At 34.4% G+C, this 16174-nt stretch overlaps 1 protein-coding gene and 1 pseudogene across 1 annotated transcript; both read right to left on the bottom strand.

Annotated features, from left to right (window-relative positions):
- Positions 1-1492: 1492 nt before the first annotated feature.
- On the bottom strand, positions 1493-6315 carry LOC103933414 (annotated as a pseudogene).
- Positions 6316-12219: 5904 nt separating this feature from the next.
- Positions 12220-15906, bottom strand: LOC103931039 (beta-glucosidase 24). The gene is made up of 13 exons (XM_048587400.1): positions 15697-15906; positions 15527-15596; positions 15155-15213; positions 14966-15041; positions 14580-14657; positions 14379-14466; positions 14032-14284; positions 13827-13942; positions 13489-13703; positions 13361-13392; positions 13109-13211; positions 12859-12967; positions 12220-12756 (listed from the first exon to the last, which is right to left on the bottom strand). Exons 1-13 carry the CDS (start codon positions 15865-15867, stop codon positions 12486-12488), a joined length of 1641 nt encoding a protein of 546 aa, XP_048443357.1. The 5' UTR covers positions 15868-15906; the 3' UTR covers positions 12220-12485.
- Between the last annotated feature and the right edge of the window lie 268 nt (positions 15907-16174).

Raw genomic sequence — 16174 nt, 5'->3', positions numbered from 1 at the left:
GCTTACACCATTAAAAATGATTATGGGGCATCGGATACCTGGAAGGTTCAAACCCGAACCAGATGTTGTGGGGGGTTGTGGACTTGGTGAGGGAGCCATTGGTGGACAAGCAGTGAAATCGTTTGTGCCTGAAAAATAAAAACCAAAACAGTAAGAAAAAAAACACCCAAACTCCAGAAACTTGACCTCAGAATCAGCTTTTGCACCACCAAATTCAAGAAAGAAAAAAAAGTTGAGAGATTTAGTACATTCAAGAAAATTAAAAATAATAAATAATAACAATCAAATATTACCTTGGTGGTGGGGGTTCAACGGAGAAAAGATGGTTGTGGGGTTTAGCTAGGAAGAGGAGGTCGTGTCTGGTGGTGGTGATCAGTGGCATTAGATGAAGTGTTGCATACAGAGATTGTGTGAGCATGTTTACCTACCCTATATACAAGGTTCTAAAAAATGCTAGGTGCTAGTCGGGTGAAAGGTTGGGGTATAGCGCCTAGGCGTCTAGGCGGGGCTTAGGAGGATTAGGCGGGTTTAAGTAAATTTGTTATATTTTATATAAATAAGTGTCTGTTTATACTTAAAAAAAATATATAATTACATCATAAATTACAAAATAGAATGACATATATATTATGAAGTATTGAAACATAATGAAAACATGGGGAACAGCATATAATGTGTTCATTTAAGTATTAAAAAAAGTCTCTAACAATTTATTATAAAAAAAAAATGCAAAATGAAAGTTATCTATTTTCTGTTTAAGTGAGTTGCAACCTAGGCGGGTGTCTAGGTGGGTTTGGGCGGGCTAGGTGGGTGCCTAGGAGGTCTAGGCGCCCTTTATAAATTTTCTAACTCCTAGGCATTAATCAGGGCGCTGTCCAACCGCCTAGTGCCTAGATGGCGCTAGACGGAGATTTTTAGAACAGTGCCTATATATCTATAAACTAGTGTGTGCGCGCGTGTGTGTATATATGTATGTATGTATTTTTTTTTTTACATGAAATATAATAGGCAACAAGTTGTGCAAGCTCTTGCGTTTTATATTTACAAGAGTAATCAATTGATCCTATTAAAAACTAGACAAACTTTTCCCTTTCGTATCATCTTATGAAGAGTAACTTCCACAAGTCGTTTCTTATAGGTGCATTGTCGACAACTATTATAAAACAGAATTAAAAAGAGAAACAAACGTATTATAACTAGATAGAAGAAAAAAAATGCGAGATGAGGGAGAAACTAGGAGAATAGAGATTGTACTATTTCCTTGGGGAAAAATCCCTATTTGTGCTAATTACATGAGTACGGTAAAAGTTATTAACCTTAAATACTCATCAAACAAGTACATCTATAATCAACAAATGATCATATATCCCTAATCAATAACTTGATTAAGGCGATCCGTATTTACCACAAAGGGGGCATTTTTCATGTGTAGAAAACTTATTTATTATTATAGGAGCGACAATATACATGAAACTCATTATCCACGTAGCAATTAAAGAATGCCGCCATTTGAGGATTTAGGTTTTGAACCAAGTGTTTGGTGCTGCCCTTTGAGGGTTTGGTGTTGCCCTTTGAAGAATTATGTTTAGAAGCCGAGTGGGAATTACCTTTAAGAAGATTCTTCCACCAGTGAGCTGAGAGTTTGTAATGTCTTTTGAGTCCGTTTTTGTAATCCACATAGATGATACCGAATCTCACGGTGTAACCGTTAGTCCATTCAAAGTTGTCAAGCAATGACCACGCAAAGAACCCTTTCACGTTAGCGCCGTTCCTGCTCAATCAAATGTTAGATAAAATCATGTTCGTGAAATTATGGGTCAAGAAATGAGAACAAATCAAATCTTTACTTAATTTTGTCAAGCAATCACTTACTTAATGGCTTCTTGAACGTAATAAAGATGCGCATCGTAATATTTAATTCTTTCTTTATCAATGAGAGCTTCCTCAAATGATAATTTGGGATCATTTGCCTCGTCAACTCCTACAAAAAAAAATGTGATGTTTATTTAGTTTCATGTGGAAATATAAATAGTAATACGTGTATATATGTATATATGATTTGACATAACTACCGTAACTACCATTTTCTGTGATGTAAATAATTGGATTTTTATACTTCATCTTTGTGTAAGTTAACAGTTCTTGAAGTCCTTGTGGATAAATATAAAGCCAATTTGAAGCAGCCTGCAACCAACCATATGAAATTATGTGAGCTACAACATGATATATAGGTAAGAGGGTTTATAAATTTAATATATATTATTTTCATTTTTTTTGAAAAGGGATGCAACTGGTGGCAAACTACGGTTATTCACTCATTAGGCACGGAGGAGGCTAACTGGGATTTACAACTTACCCATAATCACGATTAAGCAGATTCACAGCTTACGAAGTATCGAACTTAGGACTTCCTTTTTTTTTTTTTTTTCCTTCCTTTAAGGGAGCTACTGTTCACATTTTTCTATTCTGCTATTTGTTGTGGTTGTTTTGGTTTAATATATGAACTAATCGTATATATAGTAGACGTACCATTGGACCGATGGGGACTCCATTGCGGTTGTCTGCCACAATAATATTCATTTGTCAAAGTCTTGTTAGTGTGCTTTAATTAAAAAAATTATCGGAAGCTAATTAAAATTTTAATAAATTAATTACTCACTTAATGATTCGACGTTGGCGTCGGTTGACTGGCTTGGCTGCTTTACAGACTTATTGGCAGTAACATCTTTTGCATAAGACGATGAGTAGTAATTCAATCCAACAAAGTCATATGAACCTTTTAGCATTTTGGATTGCTCTTTGGTGAAGTTGGGCAATCGATTTCCAACTAGGCCTTGCATACTCTTTGGATACCGACCCCATGTCACCGGATCCATAAACCTATATGTAAATAAAGAATTTTAAACATATATTAAGCAAGTATTAAAAATGTGAATTGTAAATAAAGTTATCTAATTAGTTTAACTGCTTTAGTAATCTAATTATTTAGAAGAGCGTAATTACCATCCATACGAAAAATCAAGTGCTCTAAGTGCAGCTTCTTTATCTTCCGTTGAATTAGAAAATGGAACAGACCAACCTGAGTTAAGCGTTATTCCGATCACGCCCTTTTGTGTAGCCTGTGCATGCATGCATATTCAATATTAACATTTGATTATATGGATATATGTATGCGTGTGTGTGTATAAGCGGCAATCCCAAGTCAAGAAGGTTCCCGGCTTTACGAGAGTTGGAAGAAAACCGCTTATCGTGCACAACCTTACTCTTGCTTTGCTAAGAGATTGGTTTCACGACTTGAACTCATAACCCTTTTGGTCGTAAAGATGCAACCTTTTAGTTGCATCAAGGCTCACACTCGTATATGTTTATAGAGATATATATATATATATATATATATATATATGTAACTTACTTGATACTTGTCTCTGTACACATTTACAGCAGCTGCATGAGCTAGAAGTTGGTGATGTGCCGACAAATATGGCTCCGTCGCCGAATTCCCACCCTCTTTGCATTTTGTATGGTTAGAGCATCGGCCTGGAGCAAATGCTCCAACTGTATAACCTTGGACGCTATAAGTTTGAGGCTCATTTAACGTGATCCAGTGCTTAATTTTCTCGCCAAACTCTTTAAAGCAGAGATCTGCAAAGTCCCGAAAATCACTCCTATATGAAATAAAGTGTTTGGTTAAAATTTTAACTCTTAATTAATTGAGCATTTCACGAGTTTATAAGTGCTGAGGAAGTTCTTTCACTTACACACTGTTAGGGCTTAAGAAGCCAAGGTACTGATCCTCCAATGTCTGGGGAAAATCCCAATGAAAAAGTGTCACGAAGGGCTTTATACCTGCAATATTTAAAAGTTAATACAATACAGAAATAAAAATGATCAGTAATAATTAGTAATTTCTTTTTCTTTTTGGGTCAAATTAGTCTCAAAAGGGTCATGGGCATAACCATTGGCTTGAAGCTCATTGAGGAGATTTTTGTAATAATCTAGTCCTTCCTTGTTCACTCCCCCACTTATCGTTCCATCTGATCAAAAAGTTTCGGGGAGAAAGAAAAATAATGTAGTACATTAGAAGAACAGAAATACAACAACAAAAATCAAGTTTTATCTCACTAAATGAGGTCAATTGTATCATGTAGGAATTCTAAAACATCATTGTTCTTGGTTTTGCATCAAGTCTTCCGCTTCTGCGGTCATATTTATATTATATAATTAATTAAAACAGTAGTCAATTAATTACATTATATTAATTGTCTTACTAGGTAACAAGCGAGACCATGAGATTGAAAATCTGTAAAAATCCCAACCCATATCCTTGAGAATGCCAACATCTTCCTGTAACATGTCGAAAGAACCTTGTTATTTTTCTTGTACTCAAATTCTTATAATTAGTCTTCACTGCTACATTCTTCAAAAAGAATTAAAGGTAAAAAAAGTGTGACTTATACCTTATAGCGATGATATGAATCAACAGCTACATCTCCATTGCTGCGATCTGTTATCTTATCTGAATTATTTTATTTGTACATAAAATATGTAAGCACCTTATAAACTGATTGGAAGCAAACCGATTTGATGAAAACAATTTAGATTTTTTGCGTTTAAATCTAATTTGCTCGGTAAAACATTTAAAGAAAAACAAAAAACCTAATTGCAAAATACACTCTTGAAACTTGGATCAGTCACTTTACAAATGAGTTTTTATTAGAAATGGTCCCTAAGATGATCAAACTCATCATTTTGGTCTCTCACTTTCAAAATCAATTAATATTGTCCCTGACATTCGCTATCTCACATCAATTTGATCATTCCATTAAGATATCTCACATCAATTTGATCATTCCATTAAGATTTCGTTAACTCTTCTGTTAGATTGTATGTGGAACCCACAATCCAATGAAATGGTGACACGTGGATTACACAAAATAAGGGGTTTTGTTGCAAATGGTCCTTGCCAATGATCCAACTCCTCATTTTGGTCCTTGATTTTCAAAAATCAATAAATTTGGTTATTGGCTTTCACTACCGCACATCAATTTAGTTCTTCCATTAAAATTTCATCAACATTTTTTGTTTGTGTGCTGATGTCGTCCCACTAATCCAATCATATGGCTCCATGTGGATTAACGATAAGAAACTATTTTTTTTACGAGTGAAGTAACAGACGAATATTTCACGCTAATTAACATTTTTCTCGAATCCCAAAACCCTAATTGGAAAAAAAATTCAATCTAAATTCGACAAAATCGAATCCAAATTCAATTCAAATTTGATAGGATCATAAACAACTAGAGAGAATGAGGAGTGAGTTCAAGAGGTCAGGTACTTTAGTGGTGTCATGGTGCGTTCTTTTTCTTTTGGAGCATACCCTGATGAAGACGACAATGACTTTTTTTTTTTGCTTTCTTCTTTTAGTTTTGGTTTTTAGTTTCTTATTTTACTTTTATCTTTAAATCTTTAAAAAAAAAGTTTCTTGTAGGTAATCCACATGGCACCATATGATTGGATTAGTGAGACAAAAAATATTGACGAAAGTTTAACGGAAGGATTAAATTGACGTCCGGTATTGAAAGTAGAGATCAAATTTATCGATTTTTAAAACTCAAGGACCAAAATGAGGAGTTGGATCAATGTCAGGGATCATTTGCGATAAAAATTCTTATGTTGTGTAATCCATGTGTCACTAATTCATTAGATTTGTGGGTCCCACATACAAACTAACAGAATAGTTGACATAATTTTAATAGAATGACCAAATTGATGTGTAGTAGTGAATGTCAGGAACGACATTGATTAATTTTGAAAGTGAGAGATGATGATTTAAAAAAAATTCGCATAAAACTTTAGATTAACTAGATATTTGGTAGAAAATATGCAAGTTGTCTTTGATTTCCGCTATGTTAATGTTGTATGGAAGAAGAGGAGTATGAAAAGTAAAATAATTCACATACCTGGGTATTTGTGAGTGAATGTATCCCAAATACATGGTCCTCTACCCCCTTCCTTTGCAGCACCTTCAAACTAATAGAATTCCCGAACACACAACAAATTAAACCCAGCATTCTAGTGAGAATTAATTAACCTTGAAAGAAAAAAAAAAAAAATATATATATATAGAGGTGCGTTACGTACCTGGTAAGCCGCTCCGGCAGACCCGAATATGAAATCGGGGGGAAAAGTGCTCCGGTTGACGATGTGATGAGCGTCGCATGAAGCATAGTCTGTAGGATGATTTTGCTTGGCAGATTTACTAGTTGTGACTGTACAGCCAAGAACAAGCAGGAGGATGAAACCTAACTTAATCATGATGTTTTGATGCTGATTTTTAATTTTGTTAAAATTTGAATCCTAGGGTTAGCTATTGGCCCTTTATATATACACATAATATTTCTAGCGGAAAGAATCATGATAGGACTGAAAGACTAAATTTGGATATATATTGTCCGTCTTTTTTGGTCTAAAGAAAGATCTTATTAAACTCGAATAGAAACAAATATTATCTGTCCAGCCAGTTTTAGGATTATATTTATCATCATCGATCACCCTTCCGTTCCATGTTTAATCCGTATATATATTTGACTCCAATAAGAAGCGGTCAATCCATGCATACGGAAGGATTTGTTTTCCAGTTGACGATGTTCAACCTTCTGTTTTAGACTCAATAGAATAACGGGTATGATTTGACGAACTGCTAAGGAAACCTAACAAATTAAAGATTAAAAACATTTTCACATTGGATAAAACAGGATAATTGTAAGTATTTGATTTTTCTGGCGACATGTCTTTTTTATTTTTTGTCTTGCTTTGATAAAGATGTCTAGCTGTTGAAATTTTAAGATTATTCATGGCTATTTTGATATGCAATTAAACATCTTCCTACAGCCTTGCAATTATATTTAATATACCTTTTAATTCCTGAATAATATATCAAAAATCCTAAAATGTAGTATAAAAATTTGTAGAATTCAATTTTAATAAAAAGTCTTTCAAATTACACATGAAAAGTGATATATGCTCTTCCTTACCGGCTTACACCAATGCGTTGAAGAATTTTCTATTGTACCATTGTTGAAATTTCTGTCCTATCATGACCGAAATTTCACTCTACTTTTCCTTCTATATTTACTAGTGATTTAGCGGTTTTTCAATGATTATTTAGATATGTGCACTCAAATTCAATCATGTTTACAATTATTAGTAGAAGAAACTATCCATCTATTTGTTTGGAGGCCTTTCTATTTGTTGTTGGTAACGTGTACTTTATATTTCTTGCTATTATTTGGTAAGTTCATATTTCTTTTTGTTTGTATTATTTGGTAAACCCTAAACCCTACTTGTACAAGAACATTATGCCAATAAATTATTGTATACCTTCCTTGAAAGGTCCAGAATCATGTGATAGTTCCATCACAAGCTCAACCTGCATGTAGCAAGTACTTTTTATGAAACGAAAATGAAACGAAAAATATAATTTAAAAAACACTAAGGGATAAATTACTAGAACGATTCTAAAGCACAAATAAATTGGAGTAACAAAATAACAAATAATTCGTCCGAAACAAGAATCAATTTAGGATGCCATTGACACCTAAATACAGAAATTATAAGTGCAATCATCTGAGTTGATTCACGCCCTACAAAGTTCTCTATGGCCTTCCTGAAACCGTCATCAATCAGATAATGGCAGCTAGCTGTAAGTTGTTACGGGCAGATTGCCTGTGATATCATAAAAACCATAATAAAAGAAAAATTTATGTATGTTGTAGACCTATTAGATTATGAATGTATTTGTATAAATCCTAGTGTATCTAGGGATATGTTGGAATATTCTCTAGGATTAGATATTATCCGCTTAGAGTTGTAATCCTATTAGAGTAATGAATTAACCTTCCCTACTACTAGAACATTCCTCACAATTACACGTATCTCTCTTCTCTCTATGTGCTGCACCCCCTATCACTCTCACAATGGGGTGGAATAGAACACAACTCACAATTGTTCAGTAAATTATGTCTACAACACAATCAAGAGAGTATTATGTCTTAATCATTCTTTTTATGATTAATTTATTACTTTATTGAATTGATCTACATGCTATTAATTCAATTTAATTTTTCTGTATTGAACGTGATACAATGCATTGGAGATGCAATTCTAGCTTTATGAGAAGGATCTTCTACAAATTCAAAAGGCTTTTGTTGTTTTTTGCCAATCATGTACGCTTAAAATAAAGGAAGAAATTTGAAACGACCATGAAGCATGAAAACATTCCCCATGATGCATGAACCCCCTCCATTTATATTTTCCTTCTGATATATATATTGTACATGTTTCATATATTTGTCAATATATATATACACACACGTGTTTCATACGTTACGCAATTTTTGTTATGTGGAATATGTTAGTCAAAGAATCGAAAGAAATTAGAAGCAATTAGGGCTTTTCAAACCCGATAAATTTCGAAAAAGAATTTAAAATTTATGGGAAATTTTCGGCAGAGCCACGGCCTAGGGTTTTGAATGTTGCTGGGCCCGCAACCTTATAAAGTAGTATACCAGCATTTGTTTGCTGGCCTTTCTCATGGTCCAGCTTGCGCCAGACCAAGCCAGCCAGTGCTGGGCTTGTCCGTGCACTCGGCCCAAATTAGCCAGCAAGTCTTTGCTTGCTGGGCTTGCATTGCATCAACCAGAAGCCAGGGAAAGCTGGTCGTCCTTCATGCTAATGCCCAAATCCAGCAAGCCTATCACTGATCGGCTTTGCCCTCCTTCCCTGGCCCAATGACTTACGTTCTTGTTGGGCTGTTGTGCAGCCATATAATGGAGCCCAAAGACCTGCAGCTTGCTGTAGGGCGGTGACCCAATGCAGTCAGCAATTACATGTTGGGCTGGGTACCTTTTTTGACTCGATGCCGCATTTTGCCGTCCTCTGCTTCTTAATCATACCCAAATATTTTTGGGATATTTTTTGTTAACACTAATTAAACTATAATTCACTTGTCACTTGGTCCGTTGCCAATTGAATCTAATAAAACCCGCATGTCATTATTTTGCTTCCACATTCGACCTCGTATGGTCCCGATCTATTGAATTAATTAAAAGTGACCAACAATCTATTAATTTGACAAAAAATCCAAAATTATTGATCTGAAGCTCACTTTTGGACATTAACGATTCAATATTTTAATTCTCTTCTTTGAACGATTGACATCCATTCTTAGTCCCGAAGCCCTCACACTTGAGTTCCTGAAGAAACTCAAATCCACTACACTTAAATCAGTATATTGTATTATGTGTTCTTGTTGAAACCTCTCTTTTATGTTTGTCTGCTCTTTGGTGCAATAAGTAAAAACTTGCATAAATCTAAATTCAGATGTGGTTTCCCATCAAGGAATAATTAACGGATGGACAAGACACTTCCGGCGTTGCCCGGAGCTAGGGGACAGGCCACCAAACAAGCTCGAGAGCTTGACCTATTGACTCCAGCATGTGGGACCTCGAGGGACAAGGCAGGCCCAAGCACCAGGCCTGTCATGAATTGCTAGCTCGCGAGCTTGAAGGCTATCTGACTCAAGGTTGACGTCAGCCCTTTTTTTTTTTTTTTTTTTTTTTCTGTTAGGCGCATGCATTGCACCCATGCGTGGGGGCGCGTCACCCGACATGTTTTCAACGAATGGGGCTCGCGGCACAGTTTCAAATTTTTACTGTTGGGAAGCCACGTGGTTTCCCATGGTCCGTTGGATCTCAACGGCAAGAAAATGTGGACTGTCAGATTTGCAACGGTAAAAAAAATTAAAAAAACTCTTATTTTAATATCAACCGTTGCATCTGAGATCAACGGTTGATATTATTCTCCTTTATATAAAAAAAAATAGTTTTAAAATTCGGAAATTTTACCGTTGTGCCACGTGGCACAATCTGGAGTGTTGGAATTCAATTTTTTTTTTTAAATCCAACGGCAGAAATTAATTAGTTAAATAAAATAAAAAATTTGTAAAAAATGAACCATTATAGTATTTTCCTTTTTTTTCAGTCAATTTAGTAAGAGACTTTGTACATCAACCATTATAGTGTAGTTTTATCTATATTATATTTGTCTACACCATTAGAAGTGCTTAGGTGCATTGAGTATCTGGAAGATTCAAACCCGAACCAGATGTTGTGGAGGGTTGTGGACTTGGTGAAGGAGCCGTTGGTTGATAAGCAATGTAATTGTCTGTGCCTGAAAAAAACAAAAACAGAAACAAAACACAAAATAATAAAAATAAATAAAAATTAAAAAATTAAGAAAAAACAACGCCCAAACTTAGTGTTGGCCTTGAGGGTAGTCTATATAGGCACCTGCATAGGAACTCCACTTCAGAGGGGCCCCTAATTTTTTTTAATAATGTAAATATATAATTAGGAGGTTCCGGATTTAAGACTCCAAGCTGGTGAGTTTGCTTGACTGTGGTCACGATGAAATTCCTCATAGCCTCTCTGAGCCTTAAAGTGATGGATAACCATAGTTTGCCACCATAGTTGAATTTAGGTTGGTTGTAAATGGAATTAGGATTTTCGAATCCATGTTCCCTCTAGGAATTTAGGATTTGAAAAATTTTAGTATTTAGAGGTTCAATCTTTTTAGGAATTTCAGAATTTATAAACTTTTAGGGATTAGAGATTCAATCTGTACGTCCACCAGGTAGAATGATTGCTGAGTCTTACGAAGGCAAAATCTGATTTGGCACCAATTCTGTTTCTCGCAAATTAGAAGAAACTAAATTAGTGATATTTTTAATCTCTCAATTGCCTTGTACTTTAGATGAGTGCCAATTTGATCCTTTAATTAAGAAGATGAAGTCTAGGGTTTTGATTAGGATAGGTTATATGTTTGATCGTTTAATTAATTAGAAGGTGAAGTCTAGTGTTTTGATGAGTGCCAATTTAAAAGCTTCTCAATTGCAGATGAACTATCTTGATCAAATCTTATCATTGACCAATTATGTCACAAGAAAGATTGAATGAGTTTGCTATTTTGTTAATTGAAAAAGAATTGGTTAAAAATTTTGATTAAGTAAACTTAATTAGTACATTTGCACCTAAAAACACGACACGTGTAATATGTAAGTAATGTTACCATATGTTTCTTCTATTGTTATTAATTTTTTATGATATTTGATATAGAAATAGATTTTTTTTCATCCATTCATGTCATATTTTTTATACATATCAATGTACAAATGGTCGAGTTTCAGAAAACTCTAGAACCCCACATTGAAGACTCGACTAGAATCCTCAATTTCTCAGGGCCGGCCCTGCCCAAACTGTGTAGAAATTTGACCTCAAAATCAGCACCTGCACCACCAAATTCAAGAAAAGTTAAACTTAAAAATAAATAATCCAATATTACCTTGGTGGTGGTGGTTCAACGGAGAAAAATGGTTGTGGGGTTCAGCTAGGAAGAGGAGGTCGTGTCTGGTGGTGATCGTGGAATTGGATGGAGTGTTGCTTAGAGGATTGTGTGAGCTTGTTTTCCTCCCCTTTAAAACTATAGCTAGTGTTTATTTACATGAAGTATAATAGGCAACGACTTGCGCAAGTTCTTGCCTATTATATTTACAACAGCACACCAATTTATTCTATTCAATAATTAGATAACAACTACCACTTAGTACTACGGTCTAGTAGAATTTCTCTTCATTTGTAAGTGAGATAGATTTGATTCTCGCTAAAAACGAATTTGAACACATTATTATGCCTAGGCTATTATGAGGCTCAGCTCATTATTACGGTCTAGTGCTAAAACCGTATTATAACATTGACACGAGAAAAAAAAAAAGTTGAGAGCATCTCCAATAGAGATGTAAAAAAAACACAAGTGTCAAATGTTCATTTGATGGCTGACGTTAAATTCTCTTCTTCCAACCCATATATTTTTTTGTTATAAAGGATATATGTAGGACCCATTTTTAAAAAGAAATCAATTAAAATAAATTTTCAAGATTTATAATTGGTGCACTAATGAGACTCACACAATAAAATAATTAAAAAAATTAATTAACATCACATTTTCTCATATGTCAAATTTGACATCAAAACATTCATATGTTAATTCACGTAGAATTGAGAAATCGATTGGAGCTTCTTCATACCTTCAAATTTGATTGTGTGACATTCCACTTAAGATTTGAAATCTCCTTCGGAGATGGTCTGAGATTAAGAGAGAAACTAGGAGAATGGAGATTATATTATTTCCTTGGGGAAATCCTTATTTGTGCTAATTACATGAGTTCAATAGAAGGTATGAACGTTAATTACTCATGAAACAAATGCATCTTAATCATCTAATTATCATATCCCTATTCACTAACTTGATTGAGGCATCCTCCGTATTTACCATTTACAACAAAGGGAACATTTTTTTTCCCTTTGTTAAAAACTTATTTATTATTATAGAAACGGCAACATACATGAAACTCATTATCCACGTAGCAATTAAAGGATGTCGCCCTTTGAGGATTTAGGTTTTGAACCCAAGTTTTTGGTGGTGCCCTTTGAGGGTTTGGTGTTGCTCTTTGAGGAATCATGTTTAGGACCCGAGCGGGAAAGAAGATTCTTCCACCAACGAGCTGAGAGTTTGTAATGTCTTTTGAGCCCGTTTTTGTAATCCACATAAATGACACCGAATCTCACTGTGTAACCGTTAGCCCATTCAAAGTTGTCAAGCAAAGACCACGCAAAGAATCCTTTCACATTAATGCCCTTCCTGCTCAATCAAATGTTAGATACAATCATTTCGTGAAATTATTGGCCAAGAAATGAGAACAAAAATCAAATCTTTGCTTAATTTTGTCAAGCAATCACTTACTTAATGGCTTCTTGAACGTAATAAAGATGCGCATCGTAATATTTAATTCTTTCTTTGTCGATGAGAGCTTGCTCAAGTGATAATTTGGGATCATTTGCCTCGTCAACTCCTACAAAAAAAATGTGATGTTTATTTAGTTTCTTGTGGAAATATAAATGGCAATAAGTGTATGTATGTATATATGATTTGACATTTTTAACGAAACTAAAATTATCGAAATCACACAACTAATACGTAGAACCATAATTACCATTTTCTGTGATGTAAATAACTGGATTTTTATACTTTCTCTTTGTGTAACTTAATAGTTCTAGAAGTCCTTGAGGATAAACATAAAGCCAATTTGAAGCAGCCTGAAACCAACCATGTCAAAGTTGTGTGAGCTGTAACATAATATGAGGTAAGAGGGTTTATAAGTTTAATGTTATTTATGTGTAAATAATATCATTTTTGTTAATATATATATATATATGAACTTGTTATATATATATAGTAGACGTACCATTGGACCAATGAGGACTCCATTGCGGTTGTCTGCCAATAATATTCATTTTTCAAAGTCTTGTTAGTGGTGCTTTAATTAAAAAAATTATATATCGGAAGTTAAAAATTTTAACTAAATTTACTCACTTAATGATTCGACCTTGGCGTCGGTTGACTGGCTTGGCTGTGCAGCCTTAACAGGAACATCTTTTGCATAAGAAGATGAGTAGTAATTCAATCCAATAAAGTCATATGAACCTTTTAGCATATTGGATTGCTCTTCGGTGAACTTGGGCAATCGACTTCCAACTAGCTTTACCATATGCTTTGGATATCGCCCCCTTGTCAACGGATCCATAAACCTATAATTAAATCGAAATTTTCAAATATATGTTAAGCAAGTTTAAAAAAATGTGAATTGTAAATCAAGTGATTTAATTGTTTAACTTCTTTAGTGATCTAATTATTTAGAAATGCGTACGTACCAGCCATACGAAAAATCAAGTGCTCGCATTGCAGCACCTTTATCCTCCATAGAATCAGAAAGGGGCACAGACCAACCGGAGTTAAGTGCTATTCCGATCACGCCCTTTTGCGTAGCCTATGCATGCATGCATATTTAATACTAACATTTGAATATATAATATATGTACGTTTGTGTATATCTACATGTATATATTTAAAACTTACCTGATACTTGTCTCTATACACCTTTACAGCAGTTGCATGAGCTAGAAGTTGGTGATACGCTGCTAAATATGGCTCTGTCGCCGAATTTCCACCCTCTTTGCATTTTGTATGGTTAGAGCATCGGCCTGGAGCGAATGCTCCGACTGTATAACCTTGGACGCTATAAGTTTGAGGCTCATTTAACGTGATCCAGTGTTTTACTTTGTCACCAAATTCTTTAAAGCAGAGGTCTGCATAGTCCCGAAAATGACTCCTACATATAAAATAAAATGTTTGATTCAATTTTGAACTTTAATTAATTAAGCATTTCACGAGTTTATAAGTGCTAAGGAAGTTGTTTCACTTACACACTGTTAGGGCTTAAGAAGCCACGGTATTCATCTTCCAAAGCCTGGGGAAAATCCCAATGAAAGAGTGTCACGAAGGGCTTTATGCCTGCAATATATAAAAATTAAAACAATATTACAGAAATGAAAAAATAAAAAAATAATTAGTAATATATTTTTCTTTTTGGGTAAAATTAGGCGCAGAGGAGTCATGGGCATAACCATTGGCTTGAAGCTCATTGAGGAGGTTTTTGTAATAGTTTACTCCTTCCATGTTCACTCCCCCACTTAGCTTTCCATCTGATCCAAACGTTTTGGGGAGAAAGAACAACAATGTAATTGCATTAGAAGCATAGTAATCATCACCATATTTATTATTTTTATTTTTTTTAAAGGAAACAACTAGTGGCAGACCATAGTTATTTTGTGACCATAATCAAGTAGATTGACAACTTATAAAGTATCAAACTCAGAACCTCCTTTTTTCTCTTTAGGGAGAAGTTGTTCGAACTTTTCCAGAAGGCAACTTGTTGGGGTTATGATATATATTAATATAATTAAATAAAACAATAGTAATTTACAGATTTTTATTATACTGATTGTCTTACTAGGTAACAAGCGAGACCATGAGATTGAAAATCTGTAAAAATCCCAACCCATATCCTTGAGAATCCCAACATCTTCCTGCAACATGTCGAAAGGACTTGTTATTTTTCTTGCCCTCAAATTCTTATAATTAATCTTCTTTGCTAAATTCTTCAAAAAGAATTAAAGGTAAAAAAAAGTGTGACATATACCTTAATGCGATGATATGAATCAACAGCCACATCTCCATTGCTGCGGTCCGTTATTTTATCTGAATTGTTTTATTTGTCCATAAAATATGTAAGTATCTTATAAACCGATTCGGAGCAAACCTTTTTTATCAAAACAATTTAGCTTTTGAGCTTTGCTCTGTAGAACATTTAAATAAAACAAAAAACCTAATTGCAGAATACACTCCTGAAACTTGGAGTCACTTTAAAAAAAGATGATTTAAAAAAAATCACATAAAATTTTACTTTTAACTAGATATTTGGTAGAAATAAGTGCTAGTTCTATTTTTGGTTATCACTATGTTAATTTTGTATGGAAGAAGATGGGTATGAGAATTAAAATAATTCAAATACCTGGATATTTGTGAGTGAATGTATCCCAAACAGATGGTCCTCTACCCCCTTCCTTTGCAGCACCTTCAAACTAATAAAATTCCCATAACACACAATAAATTAAACCCATCAACCTAATTAGAAATAATTAACCTTGAAAGAAAATATGTATATAGAGATGCGTTACGGACCTGGTAAGCTGCTCCGGCAGCCCCGAACATGAAATCGGGCGGAAAACTGGTCCGGTTGAAGTTCTGATAAGCATCAGATGAAGCATAAGGTTTAGGAGGCTCTGGCTTGGCACTAATTGTGACTGTACAGCCAAGAACGAGCAGGAGGATGAAACCTAACTTAATCATCATGTTTTGATGGTGATTTTTTTATTTGAATTCTAGGGTTAGCTATTGCCCTTTATATATACACATAATTTGTAGTGGACAAGAATCGTGATAGGATATCGAAAGACTTAATTTAGACATATGTATGTATTTATGTAATGATGCCAGTTTTAGGATTTGTTTTAATTTGACTCCAATAAGAGCGGTCATTCCGTTGCATACGGAATGATTTGTTTTACTTTTGACCATGTTCAACCTAGAAACATCACATATGGTTAACGAACTGTTAGGGAAACCTAACAAATTAACGATTCAAAACATTGTAATATTG

The sequence above is a fragment of a genome, unplaced genomic scaffold (assembly GCF_019419815.1).
Source record: "Pyrus x bretschneideri cultivar Hongxiangsu unplaced genomic scaffold, Pyrus_bretschneideri_v1 Contig265, whole genome shotgun sequence".
Taxonomy (NCBI): Eukaryota; Viridiplantae; Streptophyta; class Magnoliopsida; order Rosales; family Rosaceae; genus Pyrus; species Pyrus x bretschneideri.
The sequence above is the reverse complement of the archived record's forward strand: the minus strand, read 5'-3'. Positions and strand labels throughout refer to the sequence as shown.